Source organism: Plectropomus leopardus, chromosome 8 (genome assembly GCF_008729295.1).
Source record: "Plectropomus leopardus isolate mb chromosome 8, YSFRI_Pleo_2.0, whole genome shotgun sequence".
Taxonomy (NCBI): Eukaryota; Metazoa; Chordata; class Actinopteri; order Perciformes; family Serranidae; genus Plectropomus; species Plectropomus leopardus.
The window spans coordinates 24109700-24135558 of record NC_056470.1 but is presented as its reverse complement, the minus strand read 5'-3'; the positions used below and the strand labels follow the sequence as shown (position 1 = coordinate 24135558).

The 25859-nt window shown below is 40.4% G+C and overlaps 1 protein-coding gene across 2 annotated transcripts in view; it reads left to right on the top strand.

Annotated features, from left to right (window-relative positions):
* The window catches only part of fgd (faciogenital dysplasia), a 71073-nt gene that overhangs the window by 25019 nt on the left and 20195 nt on the right, over positions 1–25859 (top strand). The window contains exons 1-4 of one of the 2 annotated variants that reach the window (XM_042491544.1): positions 13792–13870; positions 19714–19884; positions 21921–22122; positions 22623–23229. In XM_042491544.1, coding sequence (XP_042347478.1) covers positions 13813–13870; positions 19714–19884; positions 21921–22122; positions 22623–23229 — 1038 coding nt within the window. In that variant the 5' untranslated portion in view covers positions 13792–13812. Of the gene's footprint in view, positions 1–13791; positions 13871–19713; positions 19885–21920; positions 22123–22622; positions 23230–25859 lie in introns of those variants that run through there. The other variant, XM_042491545.1, reaches the window with a different exon arrangement.

Below are 25859 nucleotides of genomic sequence, written 5' to 3'. Positions count from 1 at the left end.
CAAAACCAAACGTGTAAGTATCATAATTGTTTGTTTGCCACAGAGCTTATTTTACACCATGATCCAAAATCTCATAAAATCTCATTGGCTTTTTGATGAGGGAATCAGTGCGATGCTAACTTCCACACTGGCCAACAGAAAAATGTCATCCCTTGGGCACTTTATAAGTTGAGCAGGAATTCAAAGGCGGAGCCAGCCAGAGAAACACTCATGCACATATTCAGTTGGCCACATAAGCAGAAATAAACCCAGAAGCTTGAAACTTTTTTGGCATATGCGCCAGGTGAGCAATTCTTTCAATTTGCTATTATACACGTGGAAAAAAAAATACTAACTAAACTAACCGCGGGCACCAACCTGTCCAACAGAAAACAGGCCAACTCTGCATCGCTCTTCATCTTTTCCTTTAGCGCCTGCCAGCGAAAGTGAAAGCCATACCCAGATTCGCTCTCCTTTTGAAACGGTTGGTTTGGTTTTGTCCACTTGGCATTTTGCTATACTTGCATTTTCAGTGCTGTGTCCATGATTTTCTATAGTTTCATCATGGATATGTGCTGCTCCTACCTGGTTGCTACCTTTTTATTAAGTCCCACCCTCGCCAGTGCGCTGTTGCATGCAGGAGGCTACACGCCTCTGCCCAAAGGTTGCAGCCCATTAATGTCCTGAACACTGCAAAACAAGAAAATACTGACAGAGGGTAGAGTCTCTGCAGATAAAGTCACTGCAGACACTTGTAGTGGGTCATACATGATTAAGAGGGCTGTATGAGTCAATACACAGTTTTAACAGTGTAGAAAGCTGCAGAGTAAACCTTTAACAGCGTGCATTCACTTTACTAATATAATGCAATCAATCTTTTATCGAGTTGTTAAATGCCTTATTGTCAGTGCTCAAATTACCAACATTTTGCTACAACTGCAAAGTTCTCTAATATGCTAAAGGTGAGTAGCCTCAAATCATAAAACTACATGTGCAAATAATAATGGTTGTCCTAAATTAAAAGTGAAAATGATCTGAATCAGCAGCTCTGTGACACAGTCTCAACAAAAAACAGTTCATCATGAGCTGTCAGTCAAATCATAAACACCATAAGCTGGTATTTATGGTAATGCTGCCTTGTAGAAACTGCCTTTACTCAAGGCCAATGCACAAAGACTCTCATAGTAACCTCGTGTGAAAGGCAAAGTCCTCGAACCCCTGGGCAGTGGAAAAAGTAGTGAGTCATGTTTCACCCTTTTTCCTACGTCTGGACAGGTTTGCTTTTAGAGAAAGCCAAAGGAAAGGATGTCTTTAACCCACAGTGTCCACAAGTATTTAATACAGGGGTGGGTCTGTAACTGGGAGGCTAGAAATTCTGTGGGAGCCTTTAGTTAAGTGTTTTCTCTAATGGTATTTCTGTTATTTTGTCAACCTAAATATTTCAAAGTAATACTGGTGGTTTTCATTTATTCCTCAGTTGAATCAAGAGGAAGGAAGTGCTCCATATTGGTCAAAGATGCTGGAGAATTTGTGGTGAAATAGACCAAGCCACATTCAAACAAAAAAGCACACACTCATGCAGATGCCAAGTTTACCAGTCACTCAGATTAGTGTACTGGTAATTACACCCACAACTTCCTCTTTACCCCGGGCACCTGGGGTCTTCCTCCATATAAAGCTGGTGAGGGCATTTCCTGTGGTGTTGGCATGATATTTATTGGAATCAGCAAAAACAAACAAATGACAAGTGATTAGGTCACAATAGATCAGAAGAATCTGCCTTAACCTGAAGAGAGAGTGTGTTATAAGTGTTTTAGCTTGCAGACGTCTAAATATACTTTCAGTCTGAACTTTCACTTACATTCTTCAGGTTGGACATTAAGAGGAGGACACAAGTGTTTTGTTTTAACGTGTGCGTCCTTGTTTTTTTGTGTGCCTTACGCCTGTGTGCGTGTGTCTTTTTCTTCTCCATTTGTTCGGGGCAGGCAGTCGGAAAGTGTTAGGAGCTCTCTTGTCTCCAGTGAAGCATGCGTGTTGTCTTTGTTGAGAGACAGGAAAGGAATAGAAAAATCACACGCAAACACACGATGTAGGGACGCAGTCATCCAAAGATAATCCTGGCTGACTGAAATTCTACATACTGTTCAAGCAATCGATTGGTCAATGAGGAAAAAACATCTGCAAGTTATCTCTGGAACAAATCCCAGAGATATGATGAAGCACAAAGTGTCTATTCTGCATGAAGCATCGCACATTTGTTTTCTTTTTTTTTTCAAATTCACAAAAATTGAAAACTGTTCATGGTTAAGGGCCGTGACAGACCAAGCCGATGGTTGACTTTTAGTAAATGTCGGACCATCAGTGAGCGTCTGTTTTTGCAGTGTGTCCTATACCGTTGACCTTTGTTGGCCCTTGTTTTTTGGCCAATACAGCATGTTGAATCGGCGTTGGAGACAGCAGGCCCCGTCAGTGAATGAAATCATGAAATTGTGTTGTGTGTAATGAACTTGTTACATTAATCTTCTGTGGATAATCTCCCATGTGATCTAACATAACAGCAAGTTTGTTTTCTGTGGCTTTCAGTGTAATGTAGCTCTAATATGTGTTGATGTGTGAAATTTGTTTACCATCACATATGTTTCTTCATTTTCTCCTTGCATTTTGTCTCTCCCTTTATTAATGCCAGCTTGCTGAGGGCATTTTTAGAAAACAGAACTTGAATCGAATTGTAGGTCCTTAAAAAGCCATGAAAAAAAGGTTTGAAATTTTGTCTAGAAAAATGTGTGGGAACCTGTTCAAATGTAAAAGATGAACAAGAACATTTTAACCAACAAACTGATCAATCGACAACAAGACGTCAGCCCTAAAATGTTCACAAACAACACCCCACTCCCAGCAAATTTGATCAGTGAGTTATATCTCTGACATCTTTAAATGTGACCTCCTTCTGGAGGAGAGGCCATTTGCTCTAATTGTCACCTCCTGTTTCAAAACCTCTGCTCACTTCAAAAGCTTCCAAGGTTTCAGTGTAAAAGCTGGAACTGTCTTTGTAGTTGTGTCCTGCTGCTGTGGAGAGGATGAGGGATAGTTTCCAGAGGCCAGTAACAAGATATTTAATGAATTTTGGCTGCAGGGCATTGTGTGAGTGTATGTACACGTGTGCATGTTTCTATGTCTACGTGCTTGTTTGCATTCATGTGTACATGTGAGCTAACAGGCAGTTTTTGTTATAAATACATTTTACTTCTGGGATGTTTGACTGGATAATCCTTTCCTGCCATATTCACTTCAGGGGAGAACTTTAATGTCTTCTCGTAAAGTGGAAAGTCAGTACCTGTACACACATGGAGCTGCTTGCTGTAACTGGGGAACAACCATAAATGGTAAATTTCAGGACAGTAAGCTCTTCTTAGTGATCTCCCAGTTTCGAAGTTCACAAAGCTTGACTGATGTTTTTTCGGCAGCAAAAATGTGGAAAAGGTGAAACATGGAAGTTGGGGTGAAAGGAAAAATATGAAGTATATGTGTAGCATTCACATATTGGAGCCAATTGGGGATTAGCAGTACTCTAAAAAAATGTACAAATTGTGCAGGAAATGCAGCATTATTGTCTCACACAGCAGGGATGTATAGAACCAGCTTTTGCCTGCACTGTTTCTGTTCATTCCCAGTGGATCCTTGATGACGACCATATCGAAGCAGCAGTGCTTTTATTGAGCCCTCTTCGATAATTCCTTTTCTCTACCTTCAGACCCCCGTGAGAGACAATCTGTTGCAGGTAACACAGGTGACAGATGACAGGTGGGCAGAGCCGTCTGCTGCAGGCGGTTCTCTGCAGCTCATTCTATAGAAATTCAACAAAGGCTATAATTAAGCTATTGGTCATGTGAAAGATGATATGACAGCCAGTTATGAGGATGGTAGATGTGAGAACAAATGCAAATGACTCCTGTTGACTTTATGACAAATATTTGAGTTCTTAAGCATAGTGTGCTAGATGGCTTTCAGTTTGTTATTTCCTGTAAATCCGGAATTCCCTTATTTTGAAAGGACTGTAATCAGATATAACCTATGTTATAATGGAGAAACGGTTTTGACGATATGGAAAGATAACTTGGAGCTCATTGAGATTTGTAATTCTGAGGTCTGGATGGTTATTTTAGCTATTACAGTGACAAAATGGTTAGTTGAATTCATTTGTCAGGATTTTGTGTTAAGTTTTATGCATTAAGTTTGCTAACTTTGTGTTAGCAACAGCCATGTCATTTAAAGTAGCAGTGTTTAAAGTATACTATCAAAAAAACAAAACAATGTATAGACTTAAATGGAAGTAATCCCTCTCAATCATCACTTATGACCCAGCAGAGGTGTGTGGCGATGTGTTTATCTGCAGAGACTCTGCCTTCTTCCTGGATTTTCTTATTTTATTCCCTTTTTGCTGTGGTCAGGACTTTTATGGATGTGTACCCCCACAGCGCTCAGGTGAGATCAGGACTTTATAAAAATGTAGCTATCAGGTGCCAGACCTAAAGCAGTGCCGACAAAAACCCGGAAATTGGGGTGGCCTCTAGCTCAGTGAGTCGAGCATCCACCTCATGTAGGCTGAGTCCGTTGCAGCGGCCCGGGTTTATTCTGGCCTGTGACCCTTTGCTGCGTGTCGCCCCTGTTCTCTCGACCCTTTTCCTGTCACCCTGTAACTGCACTATGATAAAGGCATGAAAAACCAAAAAATTATCTTAAATCTTAAAAAGTTCCTTAGAATAAAATTGCAAAATAGCATCATTTATTGATGTCCTACCTCTTTGAATCTTACGTTCACTGTACTCTAAAATGGTTGACAGTGTGGCATGTTTTACTGTATTAATAATAACAACAACATTAATCAGTAAGGACAATTACTGTTAGTTGCATTTCTAATTAAAACTATATTTGAATATTCATAATTATAACATTGCAATCTGCTGATCTCGTATGTGCAAGACTTACATGCTATAAAGTATATAATGGATTGTAATGATGCAGATTTTATTTCCAAAGCAGAAAATCTGTGATCTGTAAATCACTGCAGACTGAGAGGGTCAGATGGATTATAGCACAATCATGTTTAATTGTTTGATTTTACCTCTTTTGTACAGATACCGTCTCTCTGCAGCAGCAGGTCAGCATCTCTATTTTGGGTTTGAGCAATGAGACCAGCTTCCTATATTTGACTAAGTGTATGAGACACTGGTCCTGGCTGGCAGTCCTGCTGTCTCCTGTGTGGGTACACTAACACTAACATGGCTCAGAGTGCTGCAGTGCGGTGCTGTAAGGGGAAATACTGGAGCCATTAGAGAGGAAATAGGAGCCTTTATTAGTCTGTCTCGTGTACACCTGGCTTCTATAACACGCCGTTTCTTGTACAGTATTTTGTGTTTATGCTCTTGGTGTGCCTTGGCTTCTTGCTTGCATGTCTTTGGTAATTCTGCCCTCCACAAAGCTCATCTTGAACAGGGTTTAGTGATTTTAGATTTCCATTCAAGGCTCATCTTCATACACAAAATGTTATTCACTGGCATTGAAAGGTATTCTCATTTCTCAAAATTTAGTGACTCATCTAAGAAAGTTCAGAGTGTCAGACACTTTGATCGTAAGTTTAGACAGACTGACAGGAGCTGCTTGCCTCAGATGCTCCTTGTTGGAGAGCTCCCATTGCTGACGCTGCCATTCAGGAGCCAAGTGACATTTTGAAAATTATTCTGACGTCAAAGAAGACGCGTCGGTGTTGAGTGCACAGTGACCTTTTTGTCTCTGTGTGTATGTTGGTAGGAGTCCAGTGTGTATCAGCACAGAGGAGCAGTGACAAGGGAGGAGGCTCTGAGTTCCCCCCGGTTCCTCACCCTCAACCTTTTATTTCACCAGCCCAGCCCTCCGTTATTAGACCAGCCAGACTGGACTGAACTGGACTAGATTGGGCTGTGCCGCTCTGGGACACTGACTGTCAGCAGGCTCGTAGACACTCCCCATCCTCATGCTGATATCCATCCTGCCTGGAACAGATGCAGGGTGGTGCAGTGGGCATCCTTCCACCTCACCTAGGACCAGCTGTGAGAGGGGGCTTAGTAGGGGGTTACAGTACACAAATATTTTAGTTGTATATTTTGGATTAGTTTGCAAAAAGTGAATGCATGTGGTGGCAAGGTGCGGAAGGACATACTGCTGAAATAGTCATGAGTCTCAGAGTTGATTGTTGTCTTCAAATCAAACCTGGAATTCAGAAAATATACAAAAGGGGGTCTGTTTTTCTTATCCTCATTTACTGCCATGCAATTCTGGATGTTCATATTAAATGTGGTTTCAAAAAAGGAGATAAACATATGTAAAAGTAATCCCTGTGATCAATAACCTCAGGCTTCAGACTGTTCTAACTCTTTTCTAACTGGTTTTGAGTCCAGCTGGCATCAGTTTGTGATAGATTTGCTGCTGAAAGCATTACAGTAGCCTACATGTAGCTACATGCTAGAATCAGAGAAAAACGAATAAACTTCGTTGCTGATCTTGTTAATTTCTCACTGATTTGGGATTGTATCCCCGTGGAAACATGTTTGGTAGTGTTCTGAGGCTTTATGGTAGAAAATGCCACTTTACACTGTTACAGTCATTCCCCAGCTGCAAGTACACTGCTACATGTAGCTTTATGCTAACATCAGGGAACATCGTATCTTGGTTGTCGATGTTGATTATTTCTCCTCGATTTTGGATTAGATTCCTGTTGGAACATGTCTAGTTGTGAACATTTGGTTTTGAAGCTTTTATCTGTGATATTTTACAATAGGAAATGCTGCCATTCTCCGTTACAGTAATGCATTTGGCTGCAATGATGGTCGGCTTTTTCGGGATGTGGGGTGGGGCTTATAGAGACAGGTGCTACAACGGAGTGTTTCAGGCAGTGAGTGAATACAGTTGTTCCAGCACAGACATGAAGAAAATAAAGTGTTTTGTTGAACATTATAGCATGTAAACATGTTATAGTACAAACATAAAATACAAGTATGAATGTGGAAATTAGCATAAAAGGTCCCTTTAATCTAGAAAGAAACCAGTATCCTTGCTGTCTGTAAACTCAAGTTGTCACCAACACATATCTCTGAAGTACCTCTTCCGCTGTCTAACCTTTTTCTGATTGATGCTAACCTTCTACACATCTCACCAACGCATGCCAACACTGATTGCAATAATCCTTATTTTCCTACAGCAAAATAATATCATTGGCATAAAGAAAGATATTTGTATCCAAATAATACTCCTCTCTCCTTGTGTATGTTGGTACGAGTCCATTGTGTGTCAGCAAAGAAAAGTAACTGATGCAAACTTTTATCATTTATTAAGCAAAAAAGAAAAACATGCTCTTGTTAAAGCATTGTGGACATTTTTTTCTTTCTGTTTTTTAATTATTAAAAGTACCTTCTGTTGGACTGTAATTACCTCAAACAGTGAATTAGTTATTTAAACAAATTAGCCATGAATTATTTAAAAATTAAATAATCATTATTTGTCACTCTAGTTACATACAACTACAGAAAAATATACACATTAAAAGGAACCTTTCCTCCCTCAAATATTTCGATTTTCCTCTCATAGCAAAAGTTCCGCTTTTTATAGCAAACGTGCATAAACATGTAGACTGGAAAAGCTGGATTCAGTGGACATGCTTTGCATATACCACTTCTTTGTGTTGTTCTGTTGGGGATTCTAGCTTTTCTAGCGTTGTAACTGTGGCTGTGAGAGCTGTGGTTTGGTTGGCTGTAAAATGTGCTCTCAGTATGGGCAGCTTTTTATTTGGGAAAGGTGATTTGGTGGGCCGTGTTTTGGTAGCTGCTGCTGAATGTTTTTTCTGCACTCGCAGTGGAACACTTAGCAGCGTGTAGTAAAACGTTAGCAGATCATAGTGTAATGGTAACGACGTTGACACAAGTTAAGTGTCAGAGTAATTTTGTGGTCTGTACTGCAGATGGGTTTCTGTAAAGTTAGGCAAACGGGTTTAGCCGCAGAACAATGTATGCATGCGTATGTTTATTTGTGTGCACATGTGTTGGTGTGTCTGCATGCATGTGGAGGATGGTGTGTGGTTCGCTGCTGCGGACACTGTACTCATTCAATGTTTAAGTCATCAATCAGTCAGCAATTACTCAAACATGCAGTCGAACACATGGCTGGTTTTAAACAGGTCCTGTCCACCTCAATGATTGGTTAATCCCCAAAATCAATATATGGTAAAATAATCAATGCATTCACACTTCAGAGAGCCTTAGTCAGTTTGAAGAGTGATCAAGCTTTGACCCAGAAGATTAAAATGCATAATCCTCATTACAATATGGCCTTCTTCGGACAGGGAATGATTGAAATTTGTTTTGAAAATGCTATTTCAGGCTTCGGGTGCCAGTGACTCATGGAGCAGACCTGTGTTTGTGAAGACCTCCCCCACCCCCAGTGGGAATGGAAAGAGCTGGAGTATTTTTTTCCAGCACCAGCAGTTATAAATTCCCTTGCTAGTGAAGGTGTGTTAGTGTTTAGTAAACTAAGAGGGAAAAAGATGGACGCTGCTGCTCAGCTTCGCCCTGATTGTTGTGCAAAACGGCCATTTAGGTTTAAACAGTGAAAGCGACCATTGAGAGTGGCTACAGTAGGCTTCAGTAGTTTCTGGGACAGTTGGGCAGTCATCTCCACAGGCAGGTTTGTAAACCCCCTTGTTCTGCCGTGTGTGTGTGTTGCCCTAATTGCCAATCTGTGGCTGCCTCCTTTACAGTAATGCTCTGGGCTACTGCACCGCACTGCATCCAGACAAACAGAAGCTCACTTCTCTGCACTCCGCCTCATAAAAGTCCTTCTCGAAGCATTTGTGGTCATGGGGGAGGCTGTGAATTAGAGAGGCCACTGTGCAGCCGTGCTATAAGTCACATGTTTCATGATGATGAATATGAAATTTTAATCATCCCTTTGTCCTGCTTTCACATCATTGTGTTCCTGACTGTAACTTCTGAGTGTTCTTCCGTGACTGACACTGTGCGTTTGACAGCTGAATGAAACGGCCCTGAGTCATACTCGAGGAAAAAGGTCTCAGGTCAGTGACTGAGTCATACCTCACCCTCTGCTTTTCTTCTCTCCCGGGAGTATAGTCTGCTCTGTGACCCATGTCATGTGCGTGTCTACAGTTTATTCATGTGTGTTACACTTAGTGGCTCTGGTTAAGTGCTGGGTGGTGTTTCATTTTAGATGTAAAGGACAACAGCCAGGATGCTTCCTGATTTATTCATTTGTCAAGACATTTATAAGGATGTGTGTTAGAGCTGCAACAAGAGCACACTCAGTTGACAGAAAAATAATCACCAACTTTTTTGATAATGGATTAACACTTTAAGACCTGTATGGACATCACCTTTCTGCTATATTTTATGTGCTGTGTTCAGATGCCTTTTACTAGTATTCAAACCTATGGACCCTGAGCATATTGGTTCAATTACTTTCAAAATCACAGGGGAAACAAAAATGAGCAACTTTCCAAGAAGGGTTACACAAATTGCAAGAAATTAGTAGATTTAAAAAACAGATTTTTTCCCAAAATTTGTTGAAATTGTCCACAACTGTATTTGTTTGTTTTTGTTTTTGACTTTCCCTTTTTTGTATTTTTAAGGTAATTTGCTAATGCTTTTTGCTTGGCAAATTTTGGGTCATTTCTTCTACATTGCTCAATGCCTTCATTCCATGTTTTTGACAAAAACCAAGCCAATTCACTCAAGATTCAAAAGGTGAATTATTCAAGTATTTTTTAATGCAAAAATGGCAGAAAATGCTGTTTTTAGACACATAAATATGGAGATTTTCTGCTTTTCTCTGTTTTATACTATATTTAACTGAATAACTTTGGGTTTGGGACTGAAAAAAGAAGACATTTATAGACCTTGTATGGCGTGTATGAAAAGTAGAGATTTTCAACTCATAGCGCTCAAAACAGCCGCATACAAAAACAGGAGTGCTCTGAAAAATGACGCTGGGTGCTTTTTCTCTAAGCGGTCACAAACTCTGGCAGCATAACATCGGAAACAATGAAGAGACGCTGATGCTCGCTATGTGGACACTTGCCCCAAGGGCCAGTACACATGCCACATTTTTGTGTGCCCTCAAATTCACTGTACTTAATGTAAATGTGCGGAGGGCGCACTTAAAAGTGATAATGGCACGAAGGCGTTCCCCTGCACTTGTTTTTCAGGGCACGACAGCTGCGCCCTACAACTTTCAACTTTTTTAACACAGCAATGTGCACCGCATGTTATTTGTTGAAGCACAACCAATCACAACCAGTAGATATATGCCAATTTTCGTGAATATCAGTCTATAATAAATATGGGAAAGATCATTTTAGTGTAGGGCTACCCATAGCATTACATCTGTACTGTGGATAATATTTTACGACACACTAAAAAAAGCAACACCTGGAAGAACATCAGCTCCAAACTCAGGATTCCTGGTTAGGCTATGTTTCGGTTGCTTCTTGTAAGAGCTGTAGGTGCGTGAGAAGGAACACCTTTCTGGGTTTTCCTCATGACAGTGAAGTTCGAGTAACTTTAAAGCTCAGTCCAATCAACACAACCTGCCCAAACACTGCAAGATCGACTCTCCTTTTCTCCTCCTCTCTGCTTTTTCAACCATAAGAAGTACCAGCTGCCTGAACAGCGCCCACCAGAGGACTTACCTCTACCAGACAAAACATCATTGTGAATATCACTTAATATATGTAAAGAAGATGGTGCAAATGCATTCAACAATATAATAAACCCAAGTTTGCACTCTTACACAGCTACTTCAGACACATCCTGCATCCAGGCTCTTGAAAGTTGGCACACAGTGGGCACAAAGGTTGCACCCAGAGCCTGACCTCATATTTTTCAGGTGGTGAAAGATGCAGCATGTGTCCCAGCCCTGAGTTTGCTTTTGTTAGAACTGTTTCTACTGACAGTGAATGTGGTTCCTTATAGTGCTCCATGACCTACCTACTATATTAGCAATATAGATCAGCGTTGTTGCCATGGCAATAGCTTCTTCTTTGGTTTCTCAGGGCGCAGTGAGGGAGAATCCTTTTTAGAGTGACTTGATTTAGTTTCCACAAGGACAATTCCACTCTGATATTAACTCGTCAGTCTTTGCTTATGTTTAGCTTTCCCTGCAGTTACAGTGTATCATTACAGGAACTGAAAGCAGATGGGCTTATTTTCTCCCCACTGTATTTAGAGTGTCGACTGCTGTATGTTTGCGAACACAACTCATCACTGCACTGCCTCCGCCAGGCTACAGACTTTCTAATGAAACCGCTCAACTACATTTTTCTTCGTATCCCTCTATTTTTTAACTCATTTGCATTCTCTATCTGTTTTGTGCGTCCATGAGAGCACGCTATGACATTCTTCAACACTTTCTAGCCATCTGCTTGAAGTCTCTCCCTGTCTTATCCCCCCGAAATCACAGCTCCTAATCTGTGGGAGCTGCAGAAATCCTCCCACTTAGTGTTGAGACATGTCAGTGAGCCCGCTGTGCCCAGTGACCTGATTTAGAGGAAGAGGACAGACCTAACAAGATGACTTACCTCCCCCTCCCATGCCCCCAGCCCCTGGGAATCCATGATACGAGTGAAATTTAAGACGGTGCTAATTCTTAAAGAACACAACAAATAGTCTGTACAGAAAGCTCCGCTCTAAATGAGGGTTTGACTGGTTATGATAACAGAGCATGATAAGAAATAGATGAATATAGATCTGTAATCTGGAGCCAGATGCTACTGTACGTGATCGGATAGCTGTTGAGCCTTCTCTCTCTCTGTGTGTGTGTGTGTGTGTGTGTGTGTGTGTGTGTGTGTGTGTGTGTTTATAAATCCTGTGATGAAGTGGGAGTTGGAGGCTCGTTACTGTGAGGGGAATCTGCTGATTGAGGATCTGCGCCACTGTCGATCCTGTAGCAGCTGTTGTCGTATTGACACCAATATTTCCTCTTTCAGTGTGAGCATTTGGACAGATCCTCTTAAAGCGACGCTCCACCCAAACTCTCGTTTTTAGTATCAAGTATCAACTCCCTGTGGGCTTGAAAGGTGTGTCCGTACAGGCATATGGCTTGTTTTTGGCACTCTATAGAGGTTGCCTTTTGTGTGATTAGGGAATCTATTTAATGTACTTTTTTAAATGTATTATACTTCAGAAATGCCTTTTCAAGTATTTGTTTTTCTCTGTGGATTTTTGTGGTTTAACCATTGGGGTGATAACTGAGAATTAGATCAAGGTCAGAGCACTCATTACTGTCTCCTGCTGCACAGGGAGAGAAGGGACAGGGTGGGGCAAGAGGATAGAGGGAGTGAACGTATAACAGGAGAATATGATGATCAACCTCTTTGTTATCTCTATTATCTTTTGCAGCATTTCTACTGGACGGTGTGGCAAGACTTGACTCAACGTGACTCACTCCTTTTTGGTTTTCAATTTGCCAAAGTTGTGGATAAAACCTGGCATTTCTTTGGTGCCACTTCCATTTAGGTTCCCAGCAAAATTTTCTGATACTGGAGGGTGTAGTTAAAACACTGCAGTACGCTGATTGGTCAGACAAAAGTCTCACTATAATCATCGATGCGCAAAGCAGGACGTCCTGCACAAACTAACCATTTTTAGACAGGCAAGATACCGTCAATAGTTGCAAATTTTCTGAATTCACTCAACGCGGATTTTTAAAACTGGCAGCCCAGAAAACTACATGTTACACTTAAGGAATTATGCCTTATAATCAGATACTGCAGCACACCTATGACAAACATGCGCACAGTTAAATTGTGACCCATTTGAAAGGTTGTGTGGCCATTTATCCTGCGGTGGCAAGTTTACATACATTAGTTACATTAGTTAACTGTAACTATAAAATTAAGGAATTTTTTGCTGCTTTTACATTTTTACTAGTTACTATAACAGTTAGCAGCTTCAAACAGAAAAAAAAATCACTGTCAAAGGCTACGGCTGGCAGATACTTGCAAGTTATAAGGTGGCATGATTTGGTGGAATCATGTTAAGCATGATATTCACTGCATAAGTTAATGACATGAATTAATTAACACACCTTAAATGTCAATATGACAACTTTGCAACTATTCTTTTTTTGTCATCCGGAGAAAACAAAGTGATGGAGCGTAGTTCGGGTGCAGGCAGGACTACAACTCTATGTACAATTACCATGGTGCAGAGTTTTTTTTGTGATTGACCGCCGATAAAAGGATCCAATGAGTGTCGTGTTGAACATGTCACATAGAGACCTGCCTACACTAAGAGGTTACTGTCTGCAGTGGAAAACGAAACAGAGAAAAGTACCTGGTATCAAAAGTGAATCGAGCAGAGCCATGCAGTGGAAATGAGGCATTTCTCCTGCTGTTGTATTGTGTTTGTTTTCTCTGCTCTTCACACTTTGCTGCCCTGTTTTTCCTGTAGAAAACCAGTAATGAGCCATGCTGTGTGTGTGTGTGTGTGTGTGTGTTTGTGTGTGTGTGTGTGTGTGTGTTTTCCAGTTGTCCTCCTGTTCATACTGGCCATTAAAAGATCCTCTCCTAATGTGCTTTCAGTGTGAGTGATTGGAGACAAAATCCTCACTGTTTGGGTTCTGTAAACAGAGCAAATGGATACAGCAAGAAAAACCTGTTTCAGTGTCGACTGTGAAACTGTCCTCTAAGTTCTATGACTCGATGGCAATTATAAATCGAAGAGCCATTAGATGAGCGACTGCCTTTCTTTGACTCAGTCTTTCAGCGTAACAGACTGGAGAAACCAGATCAATATGGCTGAGAGAGACATGGAGAAACATGGACACAGACAGAATGAGAGAAGCAGAGCAGGTATAATGCGGGGGATTTGATGGTGATATGGGAATAATGAGGTGCCACAGTCAGGAAGAATATCATTGGGATTCAGCGAGGTCTTGGTGGTGAATCAGGGGCGGCTGAAGTGATGGGAGCAGGGTTGTCAGCTCAGCCTCACCAGGGGTTAGTTTGCGGGTGGGAGACCTGATTGACTGGCTGCCTGACTGAGGAGACTCTGCTGAGTCTGAGTGATCTGTCTCCCAGACATCACCAGGGCGAGAGGACCATACTCAAGGGATGATGGGTAATAAATGAGTCTGAGGAGGCTGCCTCAGGGCTGACGGTGACTGACAGTCAGCCAGGTCTGTGCAGTTTTTTGAATATGTGTGTTTGAGTCATCTTTGTATCTCTTGGATGATTAAAAAAAAGAAGAGAGGACTAGTGAAGTGTTTTTTCCAAAATAAGAATTTGCCAATTTAAAAAAAGAAAAACATAACAGATTGTGTGTCATATTAGCTATTTCCAAGAAAGACTGTTTCTGAAGGAAAATTGGTTATATTTTGTAATTTTTTTTCTCCAAATATTGCCTCATTTATTTTAGGTAGCAGTCTTCCCCAAAATTAATTAAAAAAAAATGTAGAACTACAAAATGCCATATATTCATTTATGGGTTAAAAAAGCTATCATTTAATGAGGAACCTCCTGATACCTTGGTTTGAATATGGTTGGGTTTTGAACATTAACCAGAAATTTGTGTCATTTCATATCAAACTGTCAAGCACTGAAAGATAACCTTTATTCATGTCTTCTTTCTTTGGTTAAATGAGCAGAACCGAGAGTCTAGAGCTTGTAATCTTGTAAGGCTGTCTTTAGGCCCAGTGGTGCTTTAGGCTAGATGCGAACATGCTTGCTCTTACAAGCATGTTCGCATGCTGATGAGCATGATCAGTTGACTAGTCGATGTAATGTTGCTACTCTCGTTAGTAGTCACCAGAAATATAAGACGGTGAAATATTATATGATTGCGTTTACCTAGTTAAAATACTGTTATAATAATTAGGCACATTACATGATTTATTTCCCCTAAGAGCATTGTTTTTATTTTTTAGCTTTCATTTAGTGAGTTGTCATCTTGTGCTTGTGTATATTGCTTTGTGCTGTTGTGTTGTACAGGTGGTGGAAACAGATGTCCTGCTCAAATAAATATAAACTAAAATCTATGCTTCAGAGAATAATGTGCAAAGTTCATAATGCATGGTGCAAAGATCCACACATTTCAGTGGCATTTAAAATACAACTGGGTTATTGGAAATGAGATTTACAGTCTCAAATGGCTCTTACAATATGTGCAAATTGTTTTTAAATATTTATCCTTAAATAGTGCTCAATTTTGACTTTTTCAGTTTTCTTACTTTTTGACCAGTCAGCTAGTTGAATTTAAATTGAATTTACACGCAGACTCATACACATTTCTGTTATGTTAATGACATAAGAGGGACATTCTTCAGGTTTTTCTCTTTTGACAGCATCACAGTGTCACCAGAGATTTGTTATGGTCATGTGGTTTTCACTAAGACAGAATGAGAGAAGGCGAGAGTGTCTTCACATTCCCAAAATGTCTCTGTCAAGTACCTGAAAGTCTCTGAATATTTCAGAGGGAAAGGTACACAGCAGCCCTTCACTATGTCTTTTTGACATACGCTGTAATGCAGTCTTTCGGGTTGTGACCTGAAATATTTACTACACGTGCTCGCTGTGTTCATTCTTTTCATTCTGTTCTCCTCTGAATGAGTCTGTTACATCACAGCCAGTCACAAACAGGTGAGATGGACAAGTCAGCTGTCCCCTGGTTCACCTGATTAAAGTGGCTAATAGTGGATGAAATGGTTACAGCAGGAAAACATCGTCATGGTAACCTGTAGCCTTACAGGGTGCAGAGGTGATGATGATAATAATAATAATAATAATAATAATAAAAACAGAGGTGTTTTGACATTATTGTCTGAATATGCAAACAATAATGCAATGCTAAGGATAAGAGCCAAACAATAATGCAATGCTAAGGCCAGACAAAATTTAAAGACAATTACAAAACAAAAATACCAACAACAACAACCCATACCAATAAGAGTAAATACAATTCAAAGAATATTATCAAGTAAACACAGAAATAATAGTACTAATAATAGAAAAATAATTGAGAGAGAATAAAAGAATACATTTAAATATAAATTGTCCTCATCCATCCCTCAGTAACTGGAAGTGAGCAGAGGAAATTAATGAGCTCAGATCAGTGTTCTCAGTATTAATCTCATCTCATGGATCCCTCAGAGTCCAAATCAATTAGGTGAATGACTGTTTTAGTTATAGTCAGTGGAAGAGCAGTGCAGTCTAATCAGGTTGTGTTTTTAGGTAAAACTAAATGCATATATGGCATATTTGGCCCAGTCATAAGAGTATGCTGGGAACTCTAGTGACTCACACACCTTGACTCCAGGAGGAAGTACTTCAGGTTTGACAGGTGAACAGACAGGCGCAGCTCCTCGAACACACCTGGTGAAGGATAGGTGAATATGTGAGTGTGTATGTGTGTGTGCGTGTGTTTGGGCGTAATACAGGACTTTGAAGTACTTTTTGAGGGCGTGTGTGTTTTGTTCTCCACAGAGTTTAGTCTCGATCACACACGCGCTTTGGCAGACTGGGAGGACAGGATTTGTTTTCATATTGACCGGGTCGTGTGGGAGATTTTTCCCTTCGCTTGTTCTTTGGACTTTGGATATGTAAAACTGAAGGGTTGGAGGCAAGGTAATAAACCAGCTCCTTTCTCAGAATATACTACACAATTATATTTGTTTTCTTTTGTAAATAATTGTAAGCTTTCATGCCTAGATGCCTTTCATTAGAACCAGTTTAGGAATCGTTAGAAGTTAGAAACTGTACATTTTTTTCTTGGGTAAATGCCAATATGTTGTTTTATCCTTGGTAGTGGTGTCATGTCACAAAGTAATAATACTTTTTCATGGTACTTATTTCCGTCTATGGGTTTATGTATACATAATATACAGTATTTGGGGGAGTATCTGTATTTACTTGATTTTTCGTATTTCTCTTTCACTTTTACTTCACTACATTTCCCATAAGCATCTTCATTACTACAAAATAGGAAGGGCAAGGGGAAAGGAATGGAAGGACAAATGAAGAAATAGGAGGAAGGAAAAACTGGACTTTGTTCTTTAAAGTTGTAAAAGGAGACGTCATTTTTCTCCAAGTGTATGTGCATTATATTTTTAAGGTGGCGTTAAGAAGAAATTAAAATGCACAATTCTGTTCATTTCCTTTTGTACCAACATTTACATTCACTTTTACTTTTAATACTTTAGAACATTTAATATGATAAAAATTACTTTTGATTTCTAAATACTGTAAATATCAGATGCCTGAACACTTTTACACAAGCAATATTTTAATAGGTGACTTTAACTTCTAACAGAATCCTTTTCTGGTTAGAAATCTGTACTTCTACCTAAGTGTGACTTTAAGGTACCTCATCCATCTGCCTGTATACCTTTAAGAGATTATTATGATGTAAATAACAAGTTACAGATTTAATGTACCGGTTCATTTTTAATGCTGTGTATTTCGCGGCTATGGTGGAGGATGATGTGTCATTTTATCCTTGGTCTGTGAGATTTTAATTAAAAAACACTGTGTCAGCTCCTCTCTCTGCTGTGTCGTCAAGTTCCCATTTGGTGTTAGGCGATTTCATATGAGGGCCAGGTTTTGCTCTCAGGTAACCATGGCTACACCAAGGTTTCCATAGGTACCAGCCCCTATGCCTCCTTCTACCGCTGTTTGTTTTTCCCAGGAGAGACCCCAGCCAGTCCTGGGTCACAGAGTTCTTCACCAGTCAGTCATTTCATGCCTGTTCTCTTGATCATAGGTCAAGTGTTTCCTCTGCTAATACCATCCCTCAATCAGAGAGGGTTGAGTCAGTGTCCATGGCAAGAGGCTCACAATATTTCTGTTGCTATAGGGACCAAATTCAAGGAGTGGATATAAAACCTCGGTACTGTAGGTTTTGTGATCCTCTGTGGAGAAAATTAACATTTTCTACTCTGTAGAGCTGAGGAGCCGTTTGCAAGCCTCATCTTTTCCCCCTGCCTGCTCTTATTCCACTGTGGTGCAGAGATGGTGGGAAAGCCCGCAGTGTGCCACACGGGGCAGACAGCGTAGCAGGACTCATTACTGCCTGATTTCTCCCCTTCCACAGCCTGCAGCACAGCTGAAAAACACCAAATTAGATGTGCCGGGGCTCCAGTGGGGGCTCGATGCAATTTCGGGGGTGTAATCCAGTTGAGAAAGAGTTGAGGTGACTAGAACGAATCCATGAGCCTGGAGGAACAGACATGTGTGGCTGTAGTTTGCATAGTTATTAACATAATCTACTGAGTAACGTCACTTTGTTCTAATGGACAGACACAACAGATAACAGCTGAAAATGCCAAAAATGCAGGGGGCCTCAGTCACAGTGTGTGCTTCTAGAGCAAATACAAGAACAGACGCACAAACACAAAGCATGATATTGTTGGAAAAGCTGGATTCCTTTCATCATTACTGAACTTTGAAGATTTATATAGATTTTTTTTGTATCTACAGCTCACTGTAAGGCTACTGCCACATTCATAACACAACTGCTATCCTGCATTTATCTCTCTGTCTGATCTAAAATTTCGATTGAATCAGTTGGTTTTTGTACACTACAGGGCTTATCTTTTTCAGTTTGTATTTTTCCCCAAACAAATCTTAGTATTTAGCATTGTTTACTGTTTCGCACATTTTCTGATGTTCCTTTGCAATGGAAAATGTAATACAGATATCTTGCTGCTATTTGAATGGAGCATTTGTGGTTTGACTGCTGCTTGTCTTGTAACTTACTTGCTGTAGATGCATTTTGGTGCATAATTGGCACCTCATATTTTTTTGTCACCCTTCTTCTCATCACTTCCTCTAAAGAGGGTTTTCTGAGCTCTGCTCAGCACAAGTGGACTTTTTACAGCTAGTGTCGCTAAAACCTTACAGCTTATTTTGCTTATTCAACCTTTTCTAATACAGTAACTCCACTGTCCAAAAACTATAAGATGAGTGATTGAACCACACTGTAGCACTGTACCAAATGTCTTTTTATTTCACATTAAAAAAAAAAATCCTCACTTTGAATAAAGTAATTCATTGAATTATGTTACTTTATCTACTTTTAATTAAATCAGCTGTCAGAATTATGGTGAAAAATGCCAATCAGAGCCCAAGATGAAATACTCTTAAAAAAAAAGAAAATTCTTTAAAAATGAATTAAGTGAAATACAGCCCAGGTTAATTCAACGACAGTAAAGGTCAGAATGATCAAACCAAAATCTGGTTTCAAAAGGACAGATTAGGAGTCAAGAAAACACAATTTTCCAACAGAAATTTGCCTTTGTTGCAGCTCACACACATTATTAAGCAACTTTTTCTCGCTCGGTCTCTCTCACGAACACAGTCTATTTACAGACAGTGTCCAGAGCAGATTAGATGTAGTCAATCAGACACAGGCCTATCAGAGAGTGTGAGAGAAACCAATATGCTGCTCAGTGTCTGCTGCCTCGGGCCTGGTGTCAGGATCGATGCTGCAGAGTTTCTCCTCTCTGGTCCCACTGCTCTCTGTCCGAGAGCGACATCCTGAAACACACACTGGGCTCAAGGTCGTTCACCTACAGAGCTGCTGTCACTGCACACCACTGCATCGCTGTAGCAGGATTACACCAGCTTGTGGATTTGTATTTAGATGAATCTCATTATATCGATCAATACCTGATATTGTCTTTTCTCATGTCTCTTTCCAGACCTCTCTGCCTCCTCTCTGCAGTACCAGTGTGGATCAGTGGACTACCTGTGTTCTCCACGGCTGGTAAAGAAAGGTCCGACCCCCAGACCATGTCACGACAGGCCTGCCATCAAACCCCGGCCCCAGCCCTCCGCCTCACCCAGACCGCCAACCGCACAGAAACCTCAAGGTAAAACACGGCGACACAGTGTGGCCTCCTTTCAAGGCCACATTTGACATTGGGGCTGTCATTGTAATTGAAAGGTGCAGCGAGATCAGACCGCCGCTATTTAGCTGTCATTTATTCAGCTCTGACAAACACTCCTCTATAACACGGTACGTGTCAGCCGTCCGACCTCACTCTGTCACTCACGCAGCTCAGTAGGTCACCTCTGAAAGAGCTGCTGCCGGAAAGCAGGCCAGCCGCTCCCGAGTGGTCATGTTTGGGCGTCATTTGAAGAATGCTAAATATGAACAACATGTGTTATGTTTTGGGATTCACAGAGAAACATTGTAGGACATTACACCAAAGACTTGGCCCAAATATTTAAGTGGCTCACAACAATTCAAAGTTTGATGGAGGATTATATGCTGCTCTCAGATGCCTTTCACGAGTATTTAAACCTTTGAACCCAGAGCAAATTGGTATGATTTCTCCCAAAAACATTAGAACATTTAGATTTAGAAAATTATTTCATAAAGGCTATGAAAAAATGTCCATAAAAATGGGACGTATAGGAGCATCTGCTTTTACTATGTTTCTACTCTTGCTGATTCAAGTTCTTGTCCTTTGATTTGAGCCTGTGTGTAGTTTCAATGAGTGTGTTTACATGGACATGATTAACCTGTTCATGACTGGGGTTTTGGAGTATTTTTTATGTGTTTGAGCATGTAAAAACCATATTCTGTTTATGAGAAATCTCAATATGCTATCTGGAGTACTCTCAAAGAAACTGGGGTGTATACATGGAATGTGAATAACCTGATTTCTATGTGCTCATGTAAACGCCGTATCCCGAATATAATCATAACCGAGATAAGCCTCATAAACGAGTTATTTATATACATGTAACCACAGTCAGTGATTGCCAAGTGTAGCACTGCATCCAGATCATTCCTGGCCAATATTTGTACAATTTTAGCTGCTCTCTTAAGATAAGTTAGTAGAAGAGCCTAAATGCACTTGAAAAAATAGATCTCTTAATAAGTCAGACTGAACCACCAGTAATATATATAGACTTTAATTCTATTATATCAAGAAGGAAATACCTCTTATCAAAATGGACTACCAGTGATAATGATGTGCCTGGAGATAAGGAAATTAATGGCATTATGTGTCTTTCCACTTGACCCTATTCTAATAATTGCTGGCATTTTAATACATGAATAAGAACTTCCCCTCCAAGGCATTTTAATTTCACTTGTAGCTTATCCTGAGAGAACAGTAACTATGGAGCAGGATTTTTTTTGGGAGGGGGGAGAACTAAAATTGGATCAAAGTTTCTCTTGTAAAATGCAGGTTCTGTAATGCATGTTCCTGAGTCCCTCAGAGGTTCCAGAAAAAAACATGCAACTGTTCAAACAGATCTTTACTTTTATTCTCAGGAGAAATGGGACCAGTCCTATCATTTGAACGTAGCTTATCATCACATGTTTGTAAAAAAAAAGTATGACTGACACACAGACACAGAGGAAGTGCTCACATTAACAATAGTAACACATCATCACATATCTGGGTTTCAGACATTTAGCTTTCTGAAAACAAAATCTATGCAAATTAAATGGCTAGACAGTAAAAGCATGCGCTCAAAATGTGCAGGCATGCATGAGCACTGTGTGCATTAGAAAGACAGCGTTGTCATATCTCTGTGCCTTTTTCTTTTTTTTTAACCTAACTGGAACCGCTATGACTTATGCACACGCTCATCTCAGCATCCTGTTCTGAAATAAGGAAGTTGGCCGATAGCTGAAGCTCAGTGTTGGTCTAGCTCTGCACCGCTACTGTTTGTTTCTATCTTGGACTGTATTTTGTTCCCTTTAGGTTTATTTTGAGGGTTGTGTTTTTTTTAAAGGAGGAATTAAGCAGGCTTCACACGTAGACTCAGCCATGGAGGTTTTCTCACTTGGATTTATACGTGTCACCTGAGTGTTTTTGTTAATGTCTACAGCCTCATGCTTCTCTCTCGCTCTGCTGTTCTTGCCTATTCTGGATTTCTGCATCTGTAGTGCCCCCTAAACCTTCTCACCTGCTCGCCCTTGGGCAAGACAAGAAACCGAAGAGGATCCCACCGCCGCCATCCAGGCCTCTGCCAGCTCCTCCTCCTCCGCCTAAACCAAAGCCCAGTCTAACTCCTCCTGGCTTGGGAACGCAGCCACAGAAAGAGGCCCAGAAGGTGGGACTGCTCATCGAGAGGTTCGAGAATTCAAGGTAAGAACGTCAGCAGGACATTTCATTAGAAATCTTGCTTGTCTTGCTCGTCACTTTCATGTTTTGCTCTGTGGTGGTTCAGAAATGTGTTGATTTGTGAGTCAATGTTTAAAGAGAAGTTTCATTACCTTAACCTGCTTCTCCTTTGGTGTGGTTTTTATTTTTTCACTTAAGGGTAAAATTTAAGAAAACCTGAAAAAAAACAAATATTTTCCCAGTAATAAAAGTATTTAAATTGCTTATTTGGCTATCATTGATAGTAATACTACTAAGTCCTTGGTTACAAATTGGCATTTGGTTTGTAATTTTTTATTTTTTTGTTCTTGTTTTCCGAGTACCATTACAACCATATCAACTGTTTGGTAGAGGCTTATATTTAAAAAAAAATAAAATTGATTTTTGTTATTATAGCCCCAAGGACATGAAATTCCATAGTTTTTTTTCTTAATGAGGACTTTAAAGGGTTAAAGCAGGCGTGATAGTGTTTTTTGTTTTCCCAGGGTCCCCATCCTGGGGGTGCTCCCACGGTCCCAGCTGCACCTGTGTCTGAGAATGGACACTGCGTCTGACATCACATCCCCCTGCGGCCAGGACACGACGGCGAAGGTCGCAGGAGACTCCTCCCCCGTGGACAAACTTGCACTTGGCACCTCCGAACGGACTCAGGAGGTTTCCGAACTTTCGTGTCTGGCTTCGATGCACATCGATGGCTCAGATGATGCCCCGCTGGATGACTGTGACATCACACACAGCGTTGGTTGCCTTGACGACGTGGAGCGGGAGGAGGGCTCCTCCCATGAGCTCCTGGACAATCCGGACTCCTCAGAGCAAAACGGGAAGATCCCGAACCGGGACAGTGGCATCGACAGCCCATCCTGCACCGCAGAAGGAGAGGTGTTCCCAAATGAGGACGCCATCGATGAGGAGGACCATTATGACAGCGTCACTGAGACAGAAAGTGTGTCCTGCTGCGTTACCCTGGGCAACAAGCGAGACTCAACGCAGGATGAGGACAGTGACTTGGATGAGGGGAGCAGTGGAGAAATACACTCTCTGACAGACGCACAGACTGGGTATCTGACAGACGCACACTCAGAGGCGCACAAAGTGAGTACATCGCATGCTTAAGCATCATCAAAGTCATAACCATAAACCTGAACGACCATAATTTAAAGTCTGAATAAACGCTCTGAGGTGGTCATTAGTGTCTTCCCACCGGTTCACATTTTAATTTATATTTCATGTTACATCATGATTTTGAGGAATTTTCACGGCATTTATAAATGAAGCACATCCTGCAAGTTGAAAAGCTTCATCTCAGACAGTCAGACTGCCTTTCATGTAGTGGAAAAAGTAGCTTGTGCCTATTATTATCTCAGCCTGGGTGAACAGTTTCAAAGAATACTTCTGCGTGAAACATTAGACACTGTTACAGCCTCGGTTTGCCGGTCATAAGTGACTGACTTGTATCTAAAAGCAGCTCTGCCGTTACATAAAAGGATGAATACCTGCCCAAAAGCTGTAACAAGAGCTTGTGATGGCTGCTAGATAAAAGAGTCCAGAGACAGATATCTTCCCACAGCTCAGCTAAAGTTTCACTTTTCTCTTGTCCTTTAGTTTGACTATTGATTGTAAACAACACTGATACCTCAAGCAGTGCACATACTATTCCTTCGTGGGCTTTATGTGCTGTGAATGTGTCCTGATATAAAAGTGTCAGGGCAAAGTCTTAAAAGGTAAATTTGGTAGGTTTTCTCTGGGACTGTATTTTCTTAATTTCTGGAGGTGATGACAGAAAGATGAAACAATGTCAAATGAGAAGAAATAGTTAAAACAACGAAACTCAGGGCAGAGTTTTCAGTAATGAAGCAGTCATGCAGATTAACACAGCTTTGCTATCATGGGTGTTAGCAGAAGATATCTCTCTCAGTGCTGTTTTAATGCTGCAAAACACACCCAAAGCTCACACTAACGCTTCATGAATGCACAAACGCGTCCTCCACTGACCGCCCACACCCTTGGTCTTTTGGGGAAAGGTATCTCTTCTCTCCAGTGCTTCCTGATCCCAACACTGCTGGGGACAGGAAGGGTGTGTTGTTATGTGTGCATGTGTGTCTGCATGAGTGTTTGTGGCACTCCAGCTGTCATGTTGATGGCTATGTAATAACAACCTGGTGTCACAGAGGATGTGGGTTGTCAGTGATGTGCATTGCAAGAGGTTAAGAGACTGAATTCTTTCTGCATACGATGAAAATTTTGAGTTTCACTTTGTTAGCATACTAATAACTGGTAATTCTAAAATTTTATGCAGTGCATGATCTGTAGTAAAAGTTTCACCCACCCATCTGTGCTGTGTGTGTGAATGTGCGTGTATGATAATGCAAGTGTGCGTGTGTTTTTGTTGGTGACAGTAGTTGTGAAACCCATGTTGTCGCAACAGGCTTTCGTGACCCCGCTGTGTGTTCTGTCATTCTTGAGATGAACTGTATCAGCAAACATCTTTTCTTATGTTTAATCATTCATCTTTTTCTATGTCATCTATCTTCAGTGAGTCATAACAAGAGAAAGAGACACGTCTTCATTTTCACCACGTCAGCTAATAACATTCACTTTGATGTTACCATGGCTGAAATAAACCCCTGACTCGAATAGAGCTTTGTGAATGTCAGTTTAAAATGATTGGCTTCAGATGCTGCTGACTGTTGCCTCAGCCGAAAGCACTGAAGGATAAGTCTGCTGGTATTTTATATATATTTTTTATTGTCAACATATCCAATGAAAAGAAGAAAAGCCACTTATTAATTAATCCTAGTGTCATCAAAGCCTGCTAATAGCTTATTTCTCAATACCATACAGTCATATAGTTGTCAGAAAACTGTTGCGCTGGCTTACACGATGTTCCTAGTGTTAGGGTTCGGTATTGTTTAAAAAGAAATGCAATTCCAGTACTGCTGTCAGTATCCTTAAAGTGATACTGATACTTAAAGGTAGAAAACTTAAAGGTATCGAGCACTGATACCTTGCCCTTAACACTGTAGTTTGAGATGCCCTTACATATACCATCCCATAGCACCAAATCCACAGTACAAAACGGACTTAAGTGATGTTTCCTAAAAGCTACAGTCCCCAGCTGTGTTAGGAAATTAGCCCTTAAAACAATAAAATAATACAGTGAAACTGAGCTATTTATGAGGTTACGTTGAGGTTATGCATTTCAATAAGTGAGCTCATGTTTGGTCGTTTGACTCCATTATGCACCTTCTCCATTCATTGTGACTGCTTTCTATGAATCACTTAATTTATTTGTTTAAACTGTTAAAACAGTATTAATAGAACAGAGAAAAGAAAATATACGTTACAGAAAAACAATTGCAGACTTGCCATGCTTAAAGTTGAGAAAATAAGGACATCATATTGGAGCAGGCCTTTTACATCACATGAGGAGATTCCTATATATATATATATATATATATATATATATATATATATATATATATATATATAAGATAATAATATATTATACTATTAAAAGATAAGTAGGTGTTGGAGTGTACTGCAAAGGGATTCAAGGAACCAGATATAACTAAAGACAAACACACAAAACAAATAAATAGCTACAAAAAGAGTAGCAAAAGTTTATCATAAATTTTTAAGTTGTTTATAATAGTCAGAGGTCAAAATGTCAGTGTTCAAGTCATCCATTTAATGTTGACCTCAGTTTCTCAACCTCTAAACTC